Source organism: Eubalaena glacialis, chromosome 4 (assembly GCF_028564815.1).
Source record: "Eubalaena glacialis isolate mEubGla1 chromosome 4, mEubGla1.1.hap2.+ XY, whole genome shotgun sequence".
In the NCBI taxonomy this organism is placed as follows: Eukaryota; Metazoa; Chordata; class Mammalia; order Artiodactyla; family Balaenidae; genus Eubalaena; species Eubalaena glacialis.
Genome location: NC_083719.1, coordinates 62,618,674 through 62,643,397, shown reverse-complemented (window position 1 = coordinate 62,643,397; position 24,724 = coordinate 62,618,674). Strand labels below are relative to the sequence as shown.

Below are 24,724 nucleotides of genomic sequence, written 5' to 3'. Positions count from 1 at the left end.
CAAGGTATAAAAATCTCAATAGAAAACTTAAACTCACTTTTATTTTTAAACAGCTTTATTGAGGTATAATTGACATGCAGTAAACTACACGTATTTCAAGTATACAATTTGATAAGTTTTGGTATGTATATGCCTGTGAAGCCGTTACCACATAATCAAGATAGCGAACATATTATCACCTTCAAAATAACCCCACTTTAATTTAACATTTAAGATATTCCACATGGTTCTTTTAGGAGGGCATGGAAAGGTATCGTGAAATCAAGCAATAGCAGGGACAATTCCAAAGTTATTGGCTCTGGACAGACACACAAAAAAATGAAATTCAAGACAACGTCAAAGCTTATGAGAAAACTATTTAATAGTAAGTAGCTTATAATAAATTAAAAAGAAAAGATGGTGAGTTTGAAGGGTTTTTGTTTCGTTTTTGTGTTTACTTTGTATCTGTTTATTGCCATGAATTTAAAACAAAATGAGGCAAAAATCTGTCTGGTTTGAGTAGTCAATATTTGAATCTGAGAAGATCAGTGATAAATCAGTATTTAATAGCACCAGCAGAACTATAGATTAGAACCAGCATACATGTCATTTGATGTTCATATGCACCACATCCCACTCCAGGGGGCAGGCCCAGGCTTAGGTGCATGTTCTGTATAATGCCACCCCATCTCCTCAAGAAAGTGTATTGAGATATAGGTGAGAGGGCGTGATGTGTTATTGATGACAATGCTCACAGTATTACTATGACAGTTGCTGAGTGTTTAGTGTACGGTTAGTGAAAGAGCTGGGATGGGATTTAATTCTCTGAGCTTCGGGCTATTATGCTTTAAATTATAAAAGCAAGTAAATCATTTGCAAACACATTTTGTTTTTACCATTTATTAATAATTGCTTGCTACCCACCTGACAGCTGATGGAGGCGCCAGAGAGTCATGGCTGGGTTGAGAACTGGCACTGTCAACCTTTGGTGTCCCCAGAGCCCCATTTATTCTAGGGAAATCAGGAGCGCCCAGTGAGTGCTAGGGAAAGCTGGTGTCGGTGAAGAATTAAATGTGAGACTCCACCCCACTTCCTACAGAGAAGAGCCAACTCCCTGGCTAAGCGAGGACAAGGGATCGGGGCGGAGGGAGAGGGGTAACATTGTAGGGAAGGGAGGGTCTGGGTAGGCAATGAGGGAAGCCACCAAGGACCCCCTTGTGCACCAGCAGGGGGTGCAGTATCATCCCTCAGCACAGGAGCTGTGACAAGGGCCACACCGGTTTCCATGCGGCCTTCAAACTTACCTAGCAAGTTCAGGGCCTTTGCATTCTTATTTCTTATGCCTAGATTGCTCTGCCCCAAATTTTTGCAAGGCTCTCTCTTACTCTCTTATTTTATTCAGATTTCTGCTCAAGTATCTCCTCCTCAAAGAAGCTTTCTTTTGCCATCCTCTCTAAAGAGTCGCCTGTCACTATCTCCCTCTCTATTTTCCTCATAACAGTGATCACTGTCAGACATAACATCCTTCTCAAACTTTTTGGTTTTAGGACCTCCGTACATGCTTAAAAATTGAAGACCCCATACAGCTTACGTTTGTGTGGTTATACCTTTCAAAATTTACTATGTCAGAAATTGAAATAGAAATTTAAAAATATTTTTATTCATTGAAAAATAGCAATAATAATTCCATTACATATTAATGTAAATAACTTGGGGAAAATAACTGTATTTTCCAAAACAAGAGAATTACACTAGAAGAGTGACATTGTTTTATACTTTTTTAATTTAATTTTTTTTTATACAGCAGATTCTTATTAGTCATCCATTTTATACATATTAGTGTATACATGTCAATCCCCATCTCCCAATTCATCACACCACCACCCCCAACCCCCTGCAGCTTTCCCCTCTTGGTGTCCATACGTTTGTTCTCTACATCTCTGTCTCTATTTCTGCATTGCAAACTGGTTCATCTGTACCATTTTTCTACATTCCACATATATGCGGTAATATACGATACTTGTTTTTCTCTTTCTGACTTACTTCACTCTTATTTCACAGTCTCTAGGTCCATCCACGTCTATAAATGACCAAATTTCATTCCTTTTTATGGCTGAGTAATATTCCATTGTGTATATGTACCACAACTTCTTTATCCATTCATCTGTCAACAGGCATTTAGGTTGCTTCCGTATCCTGGCAATTGTAAATAGTGCTGCAATGAATATTGGGGTGCATGTGTCATTTTGAATTATGGTTTTCTCTGGGTATATGCCCAGTACTGGGATTGCTGGGTGATATGGTAATTTTATTTTTAGTTTTTTAAGGACCCTCCATACTGTTCTCCATAGTGGCTGTATCAATTTACATTCCCACCAACAGTGCAAGAGGGTTCCCTTTTCTCCACACCGTCCCCAGCATTTGTTGTTTGTGGATTTTCTGATGATGCCCATTCTAACCAGTATGAGGTGATACCTCATTGTAGTTTTGATGTGCATTTCTGTAATAATTAGTGATGTTGAGCAGCTTTTCATGTGCTTCTTGGCCATCTGTATGTCTTCTTTGGAGAAATGTCTATTTAGGTCTTCTGCCCATTTTTTGATTGGGTTGTTTTTTTATTAATTGAACTGCATGAGCTGTTTATATATTTTGTAGATTAATCCTTTGTCCGTTGATTCATTTGCAAATATTTTCTCCCATTTTGAGGGTTGTCTTTTCGTCTTGTTTACAGTTTCCTTTGCTGTGCAAAAGCTCTTAAGTTTCATTAGGTCCCATTTGTTTATTTTTATTTCCATTACTCTAGGAGGTGGGTCAAAAAAGATCTTACTGTAATTTATGTCAAAGAGTGTTTTTCCTATGTTTTCCTCTAAGAGTTTTATAGTGTCCAGTCTTACATTTAGGTCTTTAATCCACTTTGAGTTTATTTTTGTGTATGGTGTTAGGGAGTGTTCTAATTTCATTCTTTTACATGTAGCTGTCCAGTTTTCCCAGCACCACTTATTGAAGAGACTGTCTTTTCTCCATTGTATATCCTTGCCTCCTTTGTCATAGATTAGTTGACCATAGGTGCGTAGGTTTATCTCTGGGCTTTCTATCCTGTTCCATTGATCTATATTTCTGTTTTTGTGCCAGTACCATATTCTCTTGATTACTGTAGCTTTGTAGTATACTCTGAAGTCAGGGAGTCTGATTCCTCCAGGTCCATGTTTTTCCCTCAAGATTGCTTTGTCTATTTGGGGTCTTTTGTGTCCCCATACAAATTTTAAGATTTTTTGTTCTAGTTCTGTAAAAAATGCCATTGGTAATTTGATAGGGATTGCAGTGAATCTGTAGATTGCTTTGTGTAGTATAGTCATTTTCACAATATTGATTTTTCCAATCCAAGAACATGGTATTTCTCTTCACCTGTTTGTGTCATCTTTGATTTCTTTCATCAGTGTCTTATACTTTTCTGAGTACAGGTCTTTTACCTCCTTAGGTAGGTTTATTCCTAGGTATTTTATTCTTTTTGTTGCAGTGGTGAATGGGATTGTTTCCTTAATTTGTCTTTCAGATCTTTTGTTGTTAGTGTATAGTAATGGAAGAGATTTCTGTGCATTAATTGTGTATCCTGCAACTTACCAAATTCATTGATTAGCTCTAGTAATTTTCTCGTGGCATCTTTAGGATTATCTATGTATAGTATCAAGTCATCTGGAAACAGTGACAGTTTTACTTCTTCTTTTCCAATTTGTATTCCTTTTCTTTCTTTTTCTTCTCTGATTGCTGTGGCTAGGACTTCCAAAACTATGTTAAATAATAGTGGCGAGAGTGGACATCCTTGTCTTAGTCCTATCTTGGAGGAAATGCTTTCAGTTTTTCAAAATTGAGAATGATGTTTGCTGTGGGTTTGTCATATATGGCCTTTATTGTGTTGAGGTAGGTTCCCTCTATGCCCACTTTCTGGAGAGTTTTTATCATAAATAGGTGTTGAATTTTGTCAAAAGCTTTTTCTGCATCTATTGAGATGATCGTATGGTTTTTAGTCTTCAATTTGTTAATATGGTGTATCACATTGATTGATTTGCGTATATTGAAGAATCCTTGCATCCCTGAGATAAATCCCACTTGATCATGGTGTATGATCCTTTTAATGCATTATTGGATTCTGTTTGCTAGTACTCTGTTGAGGATTTTTGCATCTATATTCATCAGTGATACTGATCTGTAATTTTCTTTTTTTGTAGTATCTTTGTCTGGTTTTGGTATCAGGGTGATGGTAGCCTCATAGAATGAGTTTGGGAGTGTTCCTTCCTCTGCAATTTTTTGGAAGAGTTTGAGAAGGATGGGTGTTAGCTCTTCTCTAAATGTTCGATAGAATTCACCTGTGAAGCCATCTGGTCCTGGACTTTTGTTTGCTGGAAGATTTTTAATCACAGTTTCAATTTCATTCCTTGTGATTGGTCTGTTCATATTTTCTATTTCTTCCTGGTTCAGTCTTGGAAGGTTATACCTTTCTAAGAATTTGTCCATTTCTTCCAGGTTGTCCATTTTATTGGCATAGAGTTGCTTGTAGTAGTCTATTAGGATGGTTTGTATTTCTGCAGTGTCTGTTGTAACTTCTCCTTTTTCACTTCTAATTTTATTGATTTGAGTCCTCTCCCTCTTTTTCTTGATGAGTCTGGCTAAAGGCTTATCAATTTTGTTTATCTTCTCAAAGAACCAGCTTTTAGTTTTATTGACCTTGGCTATTGTTTTCTTTGTTTCTATTTCATTTATTTCTGCTCTGATCTTTATGATTTCTTTCCTTCTGCTAACTTTGGGTTTTGTTTGTTCTTCTTTCTCTAGTTCCTTTAGGTGTAAGGTTAGATTGTTTGAGATTTTTCTTGTTTCTTGAGGTAGGATTGTATTGCTATAAACTTCCCTCTTAGAACTGCTTTTGCCACGTCCCATAGGTTTTGGATCATCGTGTTTTCGTTTTAATTTGTCTTTAAATATTTTTTGATTTCCTCTTTGATTTCTTCAGTGATCTCTTGGTTGTTTAGTAACGTATTGTTTAGCCTCCATGTGTTTATGTTTTTTACATATTTTTCCCTGTAATTGATTTCTAATGTCATAACGTTGTGGTCAGAAAAGATGCTTGATATGATTTCAATTTTCTTAAATTTACTGAGGTTTGATTTGTGACCCAAGATGTGATCTATCCTGGAGGATGTTCCATGTGTACTTCAGAAGAAAGTGTCATCTGCTGTTTTTGGATGGAATGTCCTATAAATATCAATTAAATCTGTCTGATCTATTGTGTCATATAAAGCTTGTGTTTCCTTATTAATTTTCTGTTTGGATGATCTGCCCATTGGTGTAAGTGAGGTGTTAAAGTCCCCCACTATTATTGCGTTACTGTCGATTTCCTCTTTTATAGCTGTTAGCCATTGGCTTATGTATTGAGGTGCTCCTATGTTGGGTGCATATATATTTATAATTGTTATATCTTCTTTTTGGATTGATCCCTTGATCATTATGTAGTGTCCTTCCTTGTCTCTTGTAACATTCTTTATTTTAAAGTCTATTTTATCTGATATGAGTGTCGCTACTCCAGCTTTCTTTTGATTTCCATTTGCATGGAATATCTTTTTCTATCCCCTCACTTTCAGTCTGTATGTGTCCCTAGGTCTGAAGTGGGTCTCTTGTAGACAGCATATATATGGGTCTTGTTTTTGTATCCATTCAGCAAGCCTGTGTCTTTTGGTTGGAGCATTTAATCCATTCACGTTTAAGGTAATTATCAATATGTATGTTCCTATTACCATTTTCTTAACTGTTATGGGTTTGTTTTTGTAGGACCTTTTATTCTCTAGTGTTTCCCACTTAGAGAAGTTCCTTTAGCATTTGTTGTAGAGCTGGTTTGTGGTGCTGAATTCTCTTAGCTTTTGCTTGTCTGTAGAGCTTTTGATTTCTCCATCAAATCTAAATGAGATCCTTGCCGGGTAGAGTAATCTTGGCTGTAGGTTCTTCCCTTCCATCATTTTAAATATACCATGCCACTCCCTTCTGGCTTGTAGAGTTTCTGCTGAGAAATCAGCTGTTAACCTTATGGGAGTTCCCCTGTACGTTATTTGTCATTTTTCCCTTGTTGCTGTCAATAATTTTTCTTTGTCTTTAATATTTGCCAATTTGATTACTATGTGTCTCAGCATGTTTCTCCTTGGGTTTTTCCTGCCTGGGACTCTCTGAGCTTCCTGGACTTGGGTGGCTATTTCCTCTCCCATGTTAGGGAAATTTTTGGCTATAATCTCTGCAGATATTTTCTCTGGTCCTTTCTCTTTCTCTTCTCCTTCTGGGACCCCTATAATGCAAATGTTGGTGCGTTTAATGTTGTCTCAGAGGTCTCTTAGGCTGTCTTCATTTCTTTTCATTCTTTTTTCTTTATTCTGTTCCGTGGCAGTGAATTCCACCATTCTGTCTTCTAGGTCACTTATCCATTCTTCTGCATCAGTTATGCTGCTATTGATTCCTTCTAGTGTATTTTTCATTTCAGTTATTGTATTGTTCATCTCTGTTTGTTTGTTCTTTAATTCTTCTAGGTGTTTGTTCTTTAATTCTTCTAGGTCTTTGTTAAACATTTCTTGCATCTTCTCGATCTTTGCCTCCATTCCTTTTTCGAGGTCCTGGATCATCTTCACTATCATTATTCTGAATTCTTTTTCTGGAAGGTTGCCTATCTCCACTTCATTTAGTTGTTTTTCTGGGGTTTTATCTTGTTCTTTCATCTGGTACATAGCACTCTGCCTTTTCATCTTGTCTATCTGTCTGTGAATGTGGTTTTTGTTCCACAGGCTGCAGGATTGTAGTTCTTCTTGCTTCTGCTGTCTGCCCTCTGGTGGATGAGGCTATCTAAGAGGCTTGTGTAAGCTTCCTGATGGGAAGGACTGGTGGTGGGCAGAGCTGGCTGTTGCTCTGGTGGGCAGAGCTCAGTAAAACTTTAATCCGCTTGTCTGCTGATGGGTGAGGCTGAGTTCCCTCCCTGTTGGTTGTTTGGCCTGAGGCGGCGCAGCACTGGAGGCTACAAGCTCTTTGGTGGGGCTAATGGCAGACTCCGGGAGGGCTCACGCCAAGGAGTACTTCCCAGAACTTCTGCTGCCACTGTCTTTGTCCCTGCGGTGAGCCACAGCCACCCCCCACCTGTGCAGGAGACCCTCCAACACTAGCAGGTAGGTCTGGTTCAGTCTCCTATGGGGGTCACTGCTCCTTCCCTCTGGGACCTGATACACACACTACTTTGTGTGTACCTTCTAAGAGTGGAGTCTCTGTTTCCCCCAGTCCTGTTGAAGTCTTGCAATGAAATCCCACTAGCCTTCAAATTCTGGTTTTCTGGGAATTCCTCCTCCCATTGCTGGACTCCCAGGTTAGGAAGCCTGACGTGGGGCTCAGAACCTTCACTCCAGTGGGTCGTCTTCTGTGGTATAATTGTTCTCCAGTTTGTGAGTCACCCATCCAGTGGTTAAAGATTTGATTTTATTGTGATTGCATTCCTCCTAACATCTCATTGCAGCTTCTCCTCTGTCTTTGGAAGTGGGATATCTCTTTTGCTGAGTTCCAGTGTCTTCCTGTCGATGACTGTTCATCAGTTAGTCGTGATTCTGGTGCTCTCACAACAGGGAGTGAGTGCACGTCCTTCTACTCTGCCATCTTGAACCAATCTCCCTGTTTTATATTTTTGTACGTGTTTCCTATTAATAGAAGATAGCTAGATTGTTACATCTGCTTCTGCATTCAGCCTGTGCGATACAGTTGACCCTTGAACAACATGGATTTGAACTGTGAGGGTCCACTTGTACGTGGATTTTGTTCACTAAATACGTACTATGATGTTGCATGATCTGTGGTTGAATCCCTGGATGCAGCCAACTGTAATGTTATACTTACATTTTCAACTACACAGGGGTTAATGCCCCTAACCCCCAGTTGTTGAAAGGTCAACTGTATATTGTTTTGGTAAAAGTCATTGAAGAACATCCAGCCTCACACAGATATGTAGTTGGAGAAGAGAGGATTATTTTAATAGCCTTTTCATATAATTGTGGGTATTCTATTTTAATATTACATCAAGACTCAACACGTGATAATTTCTTAAAATTAGTTGTGTGGTGCTTGCACCCTGGTGATACTTGTGGGAGCCACTCCTAACCTATGGATCAGATGGCCACTTTTTTTTTTTTAAGGAAAAGTTGGTCACTGTCTTTTGAAATTATGCTTTATGTAAGGTAGAATAAGAAGTGCAAATCATTATCTTCATTATACCCTTTTAAAAAATCAAGTCTTGAAAGATTATAGAAGCTTCATCTAATCAAACACCAACATCTCATGTGCATAGAAATTGGAACACTTTTTCCTTGATAGATCCACACTTCATATTATGGCTACTTTTTTGAGGTAGGAAGTGAAAACTTAACAGTTTCTAACATAGTTCCTGGATAAATATTTGTTGAAACTATCTAATGTTTGTTAGACTGCTTTTATTCATTTCTTTCAAATTCTTATTTATGTCTATTACCTTATTTGAATAAGTGAGAAAAACGCCTTTTAGAAATGCCTTAAACTGGTACAGAAATAGAATTAAGCATTCATGTTTACACATATGTCCAATAAATTAGGCAACCACTTTATCTGCTTGTTCAGAATGTTTCAACATCATTAATCCATAATTTTATGTTTATCTGTTTTAAGATCCACACAGGTCTACAGCACCAAATAATCTGGCCCTGTCAGCCCAGCTGCATTCCTCTGGATGAAAAACTCCTGCCCCAGCTTCTAAAGGAAGCAGGCTACGCTACCCACATGGTCGGAAAATGGCACCTGGGAATGTACCGGAAAGAATGTCTTCCAACCCGCCGAGGATTTGATACCTACTTTGGTAATGGAAATGCACATGTTTCTTTAACAACTCAGGCCAACTGCAGCCCTCTCATAAAACACAGCCAAGTGTAATCAAATGAAATAACTGGAAACTTTAACACAGAGTGAATCAGTCAGCACTGCTGTGGGGCCACTGTCTAATACCACCACCATAAACATGGCTGTGCACTCAGCTCGTGATGGGACAGGCAGTTATCTTTGCCAGGGTTCAACATGCCACGTAGGGGCCTTTGAAGAGTCTGCTACCTCCAAGTCAGAGGCCACTCTATTCTTAGAGAACCTTATTACCAAAAGGGGATACATACTGATTTTTTAAAAAAATTCCAGGCAAAACCCAATACACGAATATTTCCTTCACAAAGGTTCAGGATATTTTTTTCTCCTCGTGAATTTTGTTCAAAGGTTTTATTTTGTTTTGTATTTCCTGGAGATAGTAGAGAAGACTCTTTTCCAATTGGCATCCTTCTTTCCTTCTGTGAGATCTGTTTTTGAAATTACTAGATTGGGGAAGATAGATCAAATAAAGAAAATGGGAGGGTAAATAACAAATGGTAATAGGAAAGATACCAAATAATAAGTATTTTATGGATTTGATAGCCCTATAAAAATAAATGTAAAGCCTACAGTTTTTTTTAAAAAAATATGCTCTCTTTAAACCTGTTACAAACCATTTCTTAACAATCTATTTATCTATTTATCTTGCCAGGGGCTACATAGCTTTCTGTCAAGTTCTTTTCATATTTTGCTTTGTTTTTTTAATTGGGGTGTAGCTGTTTTACAATGTTGTGTTAGTTTCTACTGTACAGCGAAGTGAAGTAGAGTTCCCTGTGCTATACAGCAGGTTCTTATTAGATATCTATTTTATACATATTAGTGTATATACATCAATCCCAATCTCCCAGTTCATCCCACCTCCCACCCCCAACTTCCCTCATATTTTGCTTTCCGTCTAGCTATTCTATTTTATCTGTCTAGCTGTTTATCTCCCTACCTACCTCCCATTTGTCTCTTCATTTATTTACAAACTGCCATATCCAAAAAGGAACACACAATGAAGATAAATTTTTAAAAAATAAATAGAATTAAAAAATCAGGGTGAGAGGAGATGGAGTCAAGATGGCGGTATGGGAAGAAGTGGAGTTAGTGTCTCCCCACAACTAGGGCGCCTGCTGGCCACTGGTGGGGGACTCTGACACCCAAGGAGACAGGAGGAACCCCAAAGTGAACCAGTAGGATGTAAGGGGACTGAAGGGGGAGGAGAAGTGGAGACCAGAGAGGATTGGCGTCCCTGAGGCCAGGGAGATTAGGAGAGGCAGGCAGGAGGGGCCCTCTGGGAGAAGCAGGAGAGGAGTGGAGGGTGATTGCCCTGCTCACTCGGGCCCAGGGAGCCTGCTGAGCTCCGAGACCGATCCCCTGCCCTCCAAAGCCCCCTCCAGGCTGCATAGGTTCTTGGGGGCATAGGAGGGAGGCTGGGGAGATCAGGAGAGGCAGGCAGGAGGGGCCCTCCCAGACCGGAGGAGCAGGAGAGGAGAGGAGGGTGTTTGCCCTGCCCACTCGAGCCCAGGAAGCCTGCTGGGCTCCCAGGTGATGTCCCCTGCCCTCTGAGACTAGGGCTGGGGGGCACTCCTGGGCCCCTTCTGTTCCTTGAGCCTAACACCGCCCCCGCCCGCCCGCCCACCCTCCAGGGCCTTTTCCAGCCCTATGGGTCCTGAGCATCAGCCCGCCCACCACCCAAACCTCACCCTTGCTTAGGCCCTGCCCTCCACAGCCAAGACCTCCCCCCCCCCTTTTATTTCCCTCCTCCTCTTTTTTTTTACTATTTGGTACTGTTGTACATTCCAGTTGTTGATTCATCTATATTTTTATTTTTATATTCTTCCTATCTGTTAGTTTTCTAGCCTACTTTTATTTTTTACTTTGTTATTGTTTTTTGGTTTTTCTTTTTTTTTTTTGCCTCCCCAGGTGGCTTGCAGGATCTTGATTCACAAGCCCAGGGTCAGGCCGAAGCTCCTGCGGTGGGAGCTCTGAGTCCAAACCACTGGACTAACAGGGAACCTCAGACCATGGGGAATATTCATCAGAGTGAGGTCTCACAGAGTTCCTCATCTCAGGCAAGACCCAGCTCTACCCAATAGCCTACTAACCCCAGTGTTGGAAGCATCAGGTCAAATAACCAGTAAGACAGGAACAAAATCCCACTTACTGAAAAAAAAAAAAAATGAGATGGCAAAAATATATGTCACAGATGAAGAAGCAAGGTAAAAACCTATAAGGCCAAATAAATGAAGAGGAAATAGGCAATCTACCTGAAAAAGAATTCAGAGTAATGATAGTAAAGATGATCCAGAATCTCGGAAATAGAATGGAGGCACGGATTGACAAAATACAAGAAATGTTTAACAAAGATCTAGAAGAACTAAAGAACAAACAAACAGAGATGAACAACATAATAACTGAAATGAAAAATACACTAGAAGGAATCAGTAACAGAATAATTGAGGCAGAAGAACAAATAAGTGAGCTGGAAGACAAAACGGTGGAAGTAACTGCCAAGGAGCAGAATAAAGAAAAAAGAATGAAAAGAGTTGAAGACAATTTCAGAGACCTCTGGGGCAACACTAAACACACAAACATTCTAATCATAGGGGTCCCAGAAGAAGAGAAAAAGAAAGGGTCTGAGAAAATATTTGAAGAGATTATAGTTGAAAACTTCCCTAACATGGGAGAGGAAATAGTCACCCAAGTCCAGGAAGCACAGAGAGTCCCATACAGGTTAAACCCTAGGAAAAACACACCAAGGCACATATTAATCAAATTAACAAAAATTAAATTCAAAGAAAATATTAAAAGCTGCAAGGGAAAAACAAAAAATAACATACAAAGGAATCCCAATAAGGTAATCAGCTGATTTTTCAGTGGAAACTCTGCAGGCCAGAAGGGAGTGGAAGGATATACTTAAAGTGGTGAAAGAGAAAAACCTACAACCAAGATTACTCTACCCAGCAAGGATCTCATTCAGATTTGATGGAGAAGACAAAAGCTTTTCAGACAAGCAAAAGCTAAGAGAATTCAGCACCAGCAAACCAGTTTTACAACAGATGCTGAAGAAACTTCTCTAAGCGGGAAACACAAAGACCCACAAAAAACAAACCCAAAACAATTAAGAAAATGGTAATAGGAACATAAATATCAATAATAACCTTGAATGTAAATGGATTAAATGTCCCAACCAAAAGACATATACTGGCTGAATGGATACAAAGACAAGACCCACATATATGCTGTCTACAACAGACCCACTTCAGACCTAGGGACACATACAGACTGAAAGTGAAGCGATGGAAAAAGATATTCCATGCAAATGGAAATCAAAAGAAAGCTGGATTAGCAATACTCGTATCAGATAAAATAGACTTTAAAATAAAGACTGGTACAAGAGGTAAGGAGGGACACTACATAAGGATCAAAGGAGCAATCCAAGAAGAAGATATAACAATTATAAATGTTTATGCACCCAACATAGGAGCACCTCAATATATAAGGCAAATGCTAACAATCATGAAAGGAGAAATCGACAGTAACACAACAATAATAGGGGACTTTAACATCCCATTTACACCAATGGACAGATCATCCAAAAAGAAAATTAATAAGGAAACACAAGCTTTAAATGACACAATAGATCAGATCTAATTGATATTTATAGAACATTCCACCCAAAAGTGGCAGAATACACTTTCTTCTCAAGAGCACATGGAACATTCTCCAGGGTAGATCACATCTTGGGTCACAAATCAAGCCTTGGAAAATTTAAGAAAATTGAAATCGTATCAAGCATCTTTTCTGACCACAACGCTGTGAGACTGGAAATCAATTACAGGAAAAAAACTGTAAAAAACACAAATACATGGAGGCTAAACAGTACGCTACTAAATAATCAAGAGATCACTGAAGAAATCAAAGAAGAAATCAAAAAATACATAGAAACAAATGACAATGAAAACATGGCGACCCAAACCTATGGGACGCAGCAAAAACAGTTCCAAGAGGGAAGTTTATAGCAATACAATCTTATCTCAAGAAAAAACAAAAATCTCAAACAATCTAACCCTACACTTAAAACAACTAAAGAAAGAAGAACAAAGAAAACCCCAAAGTTAGCAGAAGGAAAGAAATCATAAAGATCAGAGCAGAAATAAATGAAGTAGAAACAAAGAAAGCAATAACAAAGATCAATAAAACTAAAAGCTGGTTCTCTGAGAAGATAAAATTGGTAAACCCTTAGCCAGGCTCCTCAAGAAAAAAAGGGAGAGGTTGCAAATCAATAAACTTAGAAATGAAAAAGGAGAAATGACAACTGACACTGCAGAAATGCAAAGGATTATAAGAGACTACTACAAACAACTATATGCCAAAAAAATGGACAACCACGAAGAAATGGACAAATTCTTGGAAAGGTACAATTTTTCAAGCCTGAACCAGGAAGAATTAGAAAATATAAACAGTCCTATCACAAGTAAACAAAAGTCCAGGACCAGATGGCTTCACAGGTGAATTCTATCAAACATTTAGAGAAGAGCTAACACCCATCCCTCTCAAACTCTTCCAAAAAATTGCAGAGGAAGGAATACTCCCAAACTCATTCTATGAGGCCACTATCACCCTGATACCGAAACCAGACAAAGATACTACAAAAAAAGAAAATTATAGACCAATATCACTGATGAACATAGATGCAAAAATCCTGAACAAATAGTAGCAAACATAATCCAACAGCACGTTAGAAGGATCATACACCATGATCAAGTGGGATTTATCCCTGGGATGCAAGGATTCTTCAATATGCGCAAATTAATCAATGTGATACACCACATTAACAAATTTAGGAATAAAAACCATATGATCATCTCAATAGATGCAGAAAAAGCTTTTGACAAAGTTCAACACCCATTTATGATAAAAAAAAACTCTCCGGAAAATGGGCATAGAGGGAACCTACCTCAACATAATAAAGGTCATATATGACAAACCCACAGCAAGCATCATACTCAGTGGTGAAAGCATTTCCACTAAGATCAGGAACAAGACAAGGATGTCCACTCTCACCACTGTTATTCAACATAGTTTTGGAAGTCCTAGCCACAGCAATCAGAGAAGAAAAAGAAATAAAAGGAATACAAATTGGAAAAGAGGAAGTAAAACTGTCACTGTTTGCAGATGACATGATACTATACATAGAAAATCCTAAAGGTACCACCAGAAAACTACTAGAACTAATCAATGAATTTGGTACGGTTGCAGGATACAAAATTAATGCACAGAAATCTCTGGCATTCCTATACACCAACAATGAAAAATCTGAAAGAGAAATTAAGGAAACACTCCCATTTACCATGCAACAAAAAGAATAAAATACCTAGGAATAAACCTACTTAAGGAGGCAAAAGACTTGTACTCAGAAAACTATAAAACACTGATGAAAGAAATCAAAGATGACATAAACAGATGGAGAACTGTACCATGTTCTTGGATTGGAAGAATCAATATTGTAAAAATGCCTATACCACCCAAAGCAATCTACAGATTAACTGCAACCCCTATCAAACTGCCAATGGCATTCTTCACAGAATTAGAACAAAAAATTTTACAGTTCATATGGAAACACAAAAGACCCCGAAAAGCCAAAGCAATCTTGAGAAAGCAAAATGGAGTTGGAGGAATCAGGCTCCCCGACTTCAAATTATACCACAAAGCTACAGTAATCAGGACAGTATGGTACTGGCACAAAAACAGAAATATAGATCAATGGTACAAGATAGAATGCCCAGAGATAAACCCACGGACATGTGGACACCTAATTTATGACAAAGGAGGCAAGAACATACAATGGAGAAAAGACAGCCTCTTCAGTAAGTGGTGCTGGGAAAACTGGACAGCTATTAGAACACTCCCTAACACCATACACAAAAATAAACTCCAAGTGGATTAAAGACTTGAATGTAAGACCAGACTTAGAGGAAAACATAGGAAAAACACTCTTTGACATAAACCACAGCAAGATCTTTTTGACCCACCTCCTAGAGTAACAGAAATAAAAACAAAAATAAACAAATGGGACTTAATTAAACTTAAAACCTTTTGCACAGTGAAGGAAACCATAAATAAGACAAAAATACAACCCTTAGAATGGGAGAAAATATTTGCAAATGAAACAACAGACAAAGGATTAATCTCCAAAATATACAAACAGCTCATGGAGCTCAATATCAAAAAAACAAACAATCCAGTTAAAAAATGGGTGGATGACCTAAATAGACATTTCACCAAGGAAGACATACAGTTGGCCAAGAGGCACATGAAAAGATGCTCAACATCACTAATTATTAGAGAAATGCAAATCAAAACTACAATGAGGTATCATCTCATGCCGGTCAGAATGGCCATTATCAAAAAATCTAGAAACAATAAATGCTAGAAAGGGTGTGGTGAAAAGGGAACCCTCCTGCACTGTTGGTGGGAATGTAAATTGATACAACCACTATGAAAAACAGTATGGAGGCTCCTTAAAAAACTAAAAATAGAATTACCATGTCCCACTACTGGGCATATACCCTGCGAAAACCGTAATTCAAAAAGAGACATGTACCACAATGTTCATTGCAGCACTATTTACAGTAGCCAGGACATGGAACCAACCTAAATGTCCATCGACAGATGAATGAATAAAGAAGATATGGCACATATATACAATGGAATATTACTCAGCCATAAAAAGAAACGAAATTGAATTATTTGTAGTGAGGTGGATGGACCTAGAGTCTGTCATACAGAGTGAAGTAAGTCAGAAAGAGAAAAACAAATACTGTATGCTAACACATATATATGGAATCTGAAAAAAAAGTGGTACTGATGAACCTAGTTGCAGGGCAGGAATAAAGAGATAGACATAGAAAATGGACTTGAGGACATGGGGTGGGAGGGCGAAGCTGGGGTGAAGTGAGGGTAGCGTCGACATACGTACACTACTGGATGTAAAATAGATAGCTGGTGGGAAGCAGCCACATAGCACAGGGAGATCAGCTCGGTGCTTTGCGGTTACCTAGGGGTGGGATAGGGAGGATGGGAGGGAAGCTCAAGAGGGAGGGGATATAGGGACATGTGTATGCATATGGCTGATTCGCTTTGTTGTGCAACAGAAACTAACACAGTATTTTGAAGTAATTATACTCCAATAAAGATCTATTTTTTAAAAATCAGGATGAATAGAAAAAGATGGAATAGTTGCTTGGCACCGAGTTATTAAAAAAAAAACAAAACCTGCCTGGCTGTAGCAGACCTCACATTCAACTCTGAGATTTGGGACTTCTTATGTTCAAAGCAAAAAAAAAAAAAAAAGCAGTCTATAAGAGTCACATTATTTATAAGTTAAATGGAAACCAGATGTTCAGGAAGAGTAAAGCATTTTCTGGCTCTTAGACCTGAGAGAAATTTCTCCTTTGGGAGAAGGTAAGGTGACAGCATCCTCAAAAACATCATTTTAGTAATAAAATGGTGGTTGCCTTATAGATGTTTCTTGACACATTCTCTTTTATTCAAGCTAGGACCAGAGCACCAAAGTACCTTTCAGTTCAAGTGATTATATAGGGCCCACACAGTGCAGTTGAAGCTCACAGCTCTATAGTGCCTAGTTGGAACCACAGTTTAAGTCGAGATGTAAGGACATCCAGACGTGACACCGTGTGCCCCACTCCCATCTGGGTTCTCTAGCAGACATTGCTTAATCAATAATGCATTCTTTCTTGATGAATCTGGATATATCCTCAGTACCCTTAAATAGCTGTTAAAAACAGGACTTGGGTATAAGACCTCTTTGTCATCTTGGAAATTCTAGAGGAAAAAACAGCCTCTATATCCTTTGACAATTTTCAATCAGGCCTTGGCTTAACGATGGGTTGATACCTGTACTCTGGCAGCTGGAAGGATATTTTAATTGTTTTTATTAAAAACCAAATTTTATATTTTAAAATTATATATTTAAACCAAATTATATATTTAAAAATTCAGTTGGACAGAGGTGGAAATAATATCCTTTTATGAGGATTAAGAAGCCTAACTGGATTTAGACAGACAGGCACCCCACCGCACATTCATGGAAGGGAGACTTGCAGAGAAGGAGGGCATGATGACCATGCAGTTGTTATCACTGTTATGACTTAGATGTTCTGTTAAAAAGCAGATGATTGTGGGCCTGGTTGCACAACTCTGAGTACACTAAGAACCATTGAACTGTACAACATAAATGAGTGATTTGTATGATATGTGAATTATTCTCAATAAAGCTGTTAAATATAGCAGTCAGAGATTTAATGGTTCAAAACGTAGTGTCTCATTTTTCCCTAAAAAGCATCGGCTGCCATCTTCTTTAGACTCAACATGTAAGTTCAAATTTGTGAATCATTGTTATGAGAAAGTTCTATGTGACTGTCACATGGTTGCTTGGTATTAGTTTGGCCAAGTATGTGAATAGATAGTTCTATTATGTGAATAAAGAGTTCTATTGGAATCCTATTTGTACTAACTTTTTAATATTTATGGTTTATGCATCTTTTTATCAAGTATATCCTCTGCATGTATTTCCCCAAATGATAGAAAACAGTTGATTCTTACAGATAAAGAACCTGAAGTGATTCTTCAAGGTGTTACCAGCAGTTACTAACCCCAAATAGAACACCAGTGTCCTGACCCCTTTAATTACCCATATAAGGACTGAAATTATTTTCACGGATACATTTGTTTTTCGATTACATATTAATTAGCAAACACATTGGCTTTCCCTTTCTGTTATACATGTAGGAGAAAAGATTACCATTTAAAGAGTTATCTTAAAACTAAGATATTCATTGTATTTAGGACCTTGAATTTACTGAATCATGGAAAAGGAGGAAATTAAAATGAATTCATTTACTAGGTAAGGTATGTAGGGCTTTTAATTGTGATTATAAGAAATATTTAGAACTGGGGAAAGAGGCCAATTTTATTATCTTCATTTTAATGTTAATAAGCAGTGTTTGTCAGGAGATAACTCAGAGGCCAGCACAGTTATTTCTTTTGAATAGCTTTATCGAGGTGTAATTCACATACCATATAATTCACCCCATTAAAATGTACAATTCATTGATTTTTAAATAAATTCACAGGGTTGTACCACTGTCACTACAATCCAAATGTAGAACATTTCCATCACCCCAAAAAAGAAACCCCATACACATTGGCAGTCACTCCCCATTTTCCCCCGACCCTCATAGCCCCAGGCAACCACTAACCTACTTTCTGTCTGTACAGATTTGCCTATTCTGAACATTTCATATAAATAGAATCATATAACATGCAGCACAGCTTATTTTAATATTTTAGGAAAATATGGAACATTTGCAGGAACAACTAAACTTGCGAAAACATTTCTCCCATGATTAAGTCTAAATTGTGGGATAGGCCATTGATGCCATTTAAATTGGGGGCAAAATTGAAATTACCAGAGGTAGAAAAATCTAATTTCAATGCCACATGTTAGTTTGCTCTTTTGGTTGTTATGTTTAGAGATCCTGTTTGGAAATCTTTGTGTCTTTCACCAGTGGGTGTCAGCATCTGACTAAAGATGATGCCTCCAAGAGCTACTTCTGTAAATAACCTTGAAGCCAGTCGACCAAGGTCAATATCAACGTTATTTGAATTCTGCGTTCATTTATGTGATCACCTCAGAGTAAAAATTTGTAACAAATCACCTGAACCATATGCTATTTTAACCGATAGCTTTAAAAGATTAAAATGTCATCACCTTTACTGAATTTAAACTCTGATTTTTAAAAACATATTTACTTGGAATCACCCACTTTGAGAGTTACGTGATAGAGCTTATATTCTAAAGACTTGGCTAAGGGATAGATTTGAATTTTTTTTACAATAACATTTTAATGCCTTATGCTAGCAAATATAGAGATGTTAAGAAATGGTGCTCTGATTAGCCTTGTCATTTGATTAGCCCTGACATGGATAATCAATTGCATTAGGCAATTAAATGCTGAAACCTTCGTTTAACATGTTTTATGCTATGCTGACTACTTTCATCTCCCATTCTCCTTGTAGGATATCTTCTAGGTAGTGAAGATTACTATTCCCATGAGCGCTGTACGTTAATCAATGCTCTGAATGTTACACGATGTGCTCTTGATTTTCGAGATGATGAAGAAGTTGCAACAGGGTATAAAAATATGTATTCAACAAATGTTTTTACTGAAAGGGCTACAACCCTCATAACTAACCACCCACCAGAGAAGGTGAGTCTTGCTTTTTTATTGATATCAAAATTGTGTGAAGATAGCATCTCTTTCAGGTGACTATAGGAAAAGGCCACTGTCCTTTAGGGAAAAACCTAATAAATTCTAGGGGAGTCGCTTTCAAATTCTAGAGTACCTCAGTATCAGCTGGGAAGCTTGTTAAAAATAGAAATTCCTGGAGCCCACCTCTAAAAGTCTGATTCATTAGGTCTGGGAAAAATCCATATGTCAATATTTTAAGGAAACTCAAGGGTGATTCTGCTGCACGTGGTCCCCAGATCACACTTTGAGGAAAGCTGTGCATATAGTGTTTCTGTACAAATAGAGTTTTATTATTTTAGTATCCTGTGTGCAGGTGTGGTAATTAGTAAATTGACTTTTTCAAAAAATGTTAGGCTTATGTACAAGATGAAGCATTATTATGGCAAACTTTCTGTTAGGTATCCACAAACTTAAGGTTCAGGGCAAGTTCTCTAACTTTCCCAGCCCTCCTCCTCCAAGGTTATTTTGGCTATTCTAAATATTCTGCCTTCCCATGTTTATTTAGAAGCAGCTGGCCAATTTCTACCAAAAAAAAAAAAAAGTACCTGCTTGGATTTGGATTTCATTGAATCTGCGGACCAACTTGGGGACAATGACATCTTAACAATATTGAGTCTTCTAATCTGTAAACACGGTACACTGCTGAGCCTGTTTATCCCATCGACCACACTGAAGCTATTTGTATATGTCATGTGCTGAAATCTTTTGACTTATTTACAGATAAAGGTAGAAAAGAGTCTGAATAGCCTTGACATTTGTTGTTGTCATTGTTAATCTGGAGTTAACCTCCTGAACCCAAGTTTAAGCTGAATTCTCTGGATTTAGCTTATAAACGCCTTTAAAACTGGGTCAGATATTTGTGTTGTCAGATACTGGGCTCAAAATATGGCTTCATTAAGAACTGTATTAACATGCCCTCGAAATTAGACCTTCAATAGGACTCTAACACAGCAAATTACAGAATGTGCAGTGTTATCCAGTTTTTCCAGTTTCCTGCGCTTTGCCTCTTTGGCAGTTACTGAAGGTCCTCAGTGCAGATCACCATTTGGATTCCTGTTTAGATACCTGTTCAGACTTGGTACCTGGCTCCTGACTCCCTTTTTGACATAGTTTTTTCCTGCCTACCCTAACATAGCATTGAGTGTCTTTCCTGGTGTCTGTCCTCAGCTTTGCCCCACTTTTGGCTTTTGTTTACTCTTTCATGCTGACCTGTTGGAGTGGCCATGCTTGCTGTGGTACATGGAAGAAATTGGAATATTCTCTCAAATATGTAGACATATGCAGATTTTAAATCTGGATCTAAACCAATATTCAGGTAGTTGGACAGATAACTGCTAGGTAATTGGCTTAAGTTCTCAGTTTTCTTCTGTATGCTTGGCATGTTATAGATAAGGTTAAAAACCCAAAGAACAAGATAAGATCTTGAGGGGACTGTGGTCCTTGTCCTGTCCTTTGAAGTTTGAGGTGGGCATCGTTTTACAGGTAAGCAAACTGGCTTAGAGAAATGAGGTAACTTGTTCAAGGTCACAGAATCAGAAACTGCACTGTTTAACTCCAGAGCTCAGTGCACTTAACAAGCCTCCCTAGTTCACAGTTTATATCCCAGACCAGAGACTGTGAGCCCCAGTGTATGATTTAGCTTGATGGTTCCAGTATACAATACAATGACAGTATATTGGGATCATCTGGAAAGCTTGGAAGAAATACCACTTCCAAATATTGTGATTTATTGGTCCGGGGTGGGACCCTATCACTGGTATTTAATTATCCCTCTGCCCCTACCTCCAACCAGTGATTCGGATGTGCAGTCACTATCGATTCCTCTCAAGCACAGAGAAGCAAGCAGAAGCCAGCTGCCCTTTACAAGTTCACAATATACCACTATTTAATCATGCAACAAGTATAAGATGCCTACAATAAAAATTAGTTTCCATTAAGGAACAATAGAGTATTCTCTCCCAGTGCCCATAACATTAATCAAATAAGAGGAAGCACCTGGGGTGAAATCATTCCTGGTGGGTGGGCTGTCTTAACTCGTGTAGGTGGGAAGGCTCAGGAACTGAGGAAAACTGTAGGCCCTAAGAGCTCACAAGCCACCCAAACCTGTGTGATTAGTATGGTGCTGCTTATAGGTAATATGGAAATTGCTGGGTGAGAGGTGGTCATTTTCCTACAGTGACTGAAATGTTCCGAAGCAGTAGCCAGCCTTTTCAGCATCCCCAAAGTCAAGTTTGAAGCATAGACATAAATGAATGAAATAATCAGTAGCTGAGTAATAGCCCCAGAAGGTTTAAGACAGCAAATGCCAATGTTTATAGTTTCAATTCTCAATGAAAGGATGCAGCACACCAATTACAGGACTTTCATCATTTTATTCCAACATTGAATCTAATTCTGTGCTAACTTCTCTGTGCTATCTACAGACTGTAACATAGGCAACTTGCTCTAAGATGGAAATCATTAAAGAAATACACACAAAGTATCCACAAGCTGACTTAAAAATGTTTCTGTTTTAAAGAGCACTTGGGGAAAAAAAAGCATATGGAGCTATTTTGTAACAGAAACACAGTTGGTGCTGGAATCAGGGAGATATTGCTAATAACCATTGCACAGTGTTAAGAAGGAATGTCTTTTCTCTTTTTTCTACAGGATAATTCCCTTAGTACTAATACTACAATGTGAAAGTAACACATTCACAAAATATCGTTTGGTTAAAAATAGCCCCCCTCAAAACTTTGCAGAATAAAAATAAATGTTTTCTCCCATACCTCATCTACTAGCAGCTTCTTAAAACAAACGTGAATTTCTAGTGGTAGACACTTACTTTTTCCTGTCACAATTTGGAAAGAAATGTCTTAATTTGGAAGTCAAAGAGAATAACACTTTAAAAACATATCATATGCTTTTTAAAAAGTTATACTTTAAATTAGGGAAATGTACTAAAGAAATGAAAATGAGGCTTTCTTCCTCGCTGGAATTAGCATAATGAGAAAGGGAAGTGAACCCTCAGCACCATCTTAATATGCTAATAACTTTAGGTTATAATGTCATACTTTTACTTAATACCTAAACATTTGGTCATGATTCACATTTAGGATTCCAATTTACAGACCTAAAGAAAGACGTACAGCTAGGGTTGGTGTAAAGGCGGCAGCTGTAACTGGGTTGGTGAGAGCAGAGATCTGGACCCAAGAAAGACCAAGGGAGAGATCAAGGTCCTGCACAAACCCGGAGATCTACGGAGATCAAACTCGGGTCCAGGACTTTGGTGTTTTGAATCAGGATGTCAGTAAGGTCAGAATGGGCCTGAAAGTCTCCAAAGGCCAAGGCTCCATTAGGTTGGGACGCAAGTCAGTAGACAGCGTAATAATAATGAGCCCATCCCCAGGATGGCGGCTGCTCGCTTTGGGCTAACAGCGAGCTGAGGTTGGCAGGTGTGGGGAAATTGGCTACAGCTGTTTACAGGGAGGGTCTTAGGACAAGAGGCTGCAGGCGGGTTCCTGACTGTGGTGGAGAACCTGAGGGCCCGAGTTAATTGTTCTTTCCACTGGGCTACCATGTGGTACTACGAAGAGTACTCTGTTAATTTTTTTTTTTTTTTCAATTTAAAAGTAGTATAGAAATGTTTCACATCTAGCCCTGCTGGCAAATGAGTTGTTCCATGAATAAAGCTCACCTTGTGAGAGCTGAAACTTTATTTTTACAATATTGGATGGAAATACTCTAAAATGTGGTACATTGGTCCTCACCTCATTAAATGGGCTACACTGTTTATCATTCTGACTCCTGGTGACCCAGAGCCATACCGATGTGTGCAAGGATGTTTGCCCATACACTAAATGGTCCTAGATCACTGCTGACGAAATGGGAAAAAGACAACTTGTTTTGTTCAAGGATCACCTTTACCTGTAAGTTTAGTTGGCAAGTAGCGCGAGGCCTTTGCGGGGCCTGTAACAGTCATAGGCCAGGGAAGACTGCATCTCCCAGGGGTTGTTTTCATTTTCTCTTCTCAGTTATGCCCCTTCTGTTTGAAATAACAGGAGCCTGACCACTGGAAAAATGGGGGAATTGTTGTAGTATTATCATTTTAATCCCTCAAGAGCGACGGTCATGTCTTCAACCACTAAAGAATAATTACAGGAAAGGTTTTCAGGTAATTTCTTGCTATATTTAACAAAGTGTATAGAATGATTTCCACACTGAATATTTATAAGACGCTTTAATGATGGTCCCAGAAACATTATTTTTTCCCCAGAGTGGTTATGAGATCTCTCCTCCACCACCCTCCCCAGCTATGGCCTCCAGGGATCACTTGTTAGCTGGAAACGACCTGCCCTCCTTCCCCTTTCCCTCCTTAACCACGGGAGCTGCCGAGTTGCCCATAATGACCTGGGTGAGCACTTTCTCCTGAAACAGTGAGCTCCCCTTCTCATCTCTCCACCCCTGTCCACTGTAGAGAATCCAGACCAGGGTCACAAAGTCTAGTGTTTACAAGGGCCAGGCTGCTACCCTAAATAAATGAAGTCATTCAGGTAGGACAGTGGGCAGACTAGAAAATCAGAGAGCCCTTGGGGGAGGCCGGGGGTCTCTGTTTCTCATACTCCAGCCATTTGTTGTCAGATGGAGTGTGGACCTGGAGTTGTCAGAAGTTCTGATTTTTCAAGAAAATAAAAAAACTAAACAAAACAGGTTTTCATGTGACATTTCCTGATTTTTAAAACTTTATGTGGGTTGCAAATCGTTGCAGCTTTCCAATTTTTAATCCGTCCCCATCCAGACCTTGGCTAGTGGCTGGGGCATGGGCTTGGTCTGGTGCTGAAGATCCAGATGGCATTTCCCACTGCAGAACCTCACTGCGCTGGCAGGTCCTGGATGCCCCTGCACATCCTTTCCCCTCCGAACATCTTAGCCCAGGGTTCTTCCTCCCCACCTGGGCGGGGCATCTGCTGGGATTCCCTTCACCATGGTCTGGAGGAACACGGACTTTTCAGTGTGACTTGTGTGGCTGGAGGAGAACGCGCGTGTGTCAAGGAGCAGCAGAGGCAGAGCTAAAGCTGTGTCAAAGTGGTTAGTGTTGCATTTTGGAGTTGGAATTTGGAATGTGTTCCCATGGAAACAATGTACGAATGAAGCCTAGGGTCTACATCATCATGGTTTTTATTCCATCACCTGCCTCCTTAGTAAAATAGGTTTTAAAGTGATGTCTTTGATATTGAACAGCCATTTTGGACATTTTGATTTTTGGGAAAAGGTGTTTCTAAGTTCCAAAGATCTGAACTAAAAATACTGTCTTGGGTGTCTATTTGAGTTCTATATATGTATACCCATTACTGTATCACAGTGATGTGTAATATGTAATTTAAAACAATTTATCAACAGTAATGAATGAAATATGAGCCCACCTCCCAATCTGCATTCTAACTTTTCCCCATTCCTTTATGAGATTTAAATGCCTCAAATACTTCAACAGAATT

The 24,724-nt window shown here is 38.8% G+C and overlaps 1 protein-coding gene across 1 annotated transcript in view; it reads left to right on the top strand.

Annotated features, from left to right (window-relative positions):
* Positions 1–24,724, top strand: part of ARSB (arylsulfatase B) — a 181,787-nt gene that overhangs the window by 10,318 nt on the left and 146,745 nt on the right. Inside the window, exons 2-3 of the mRNA XM_061189387.1 lie at positions 8,686–8,872; positions 19,018–19,208. Coding sequence (XP_061045370.1) covers positions 8,686–8,872; positions 19,018–19,208 — 378 coding nt within the window. The remainder of the gene's footprint in view (positions 1–8,685; positions 8,873–19,017; positions 19,209–24,724) is intronic.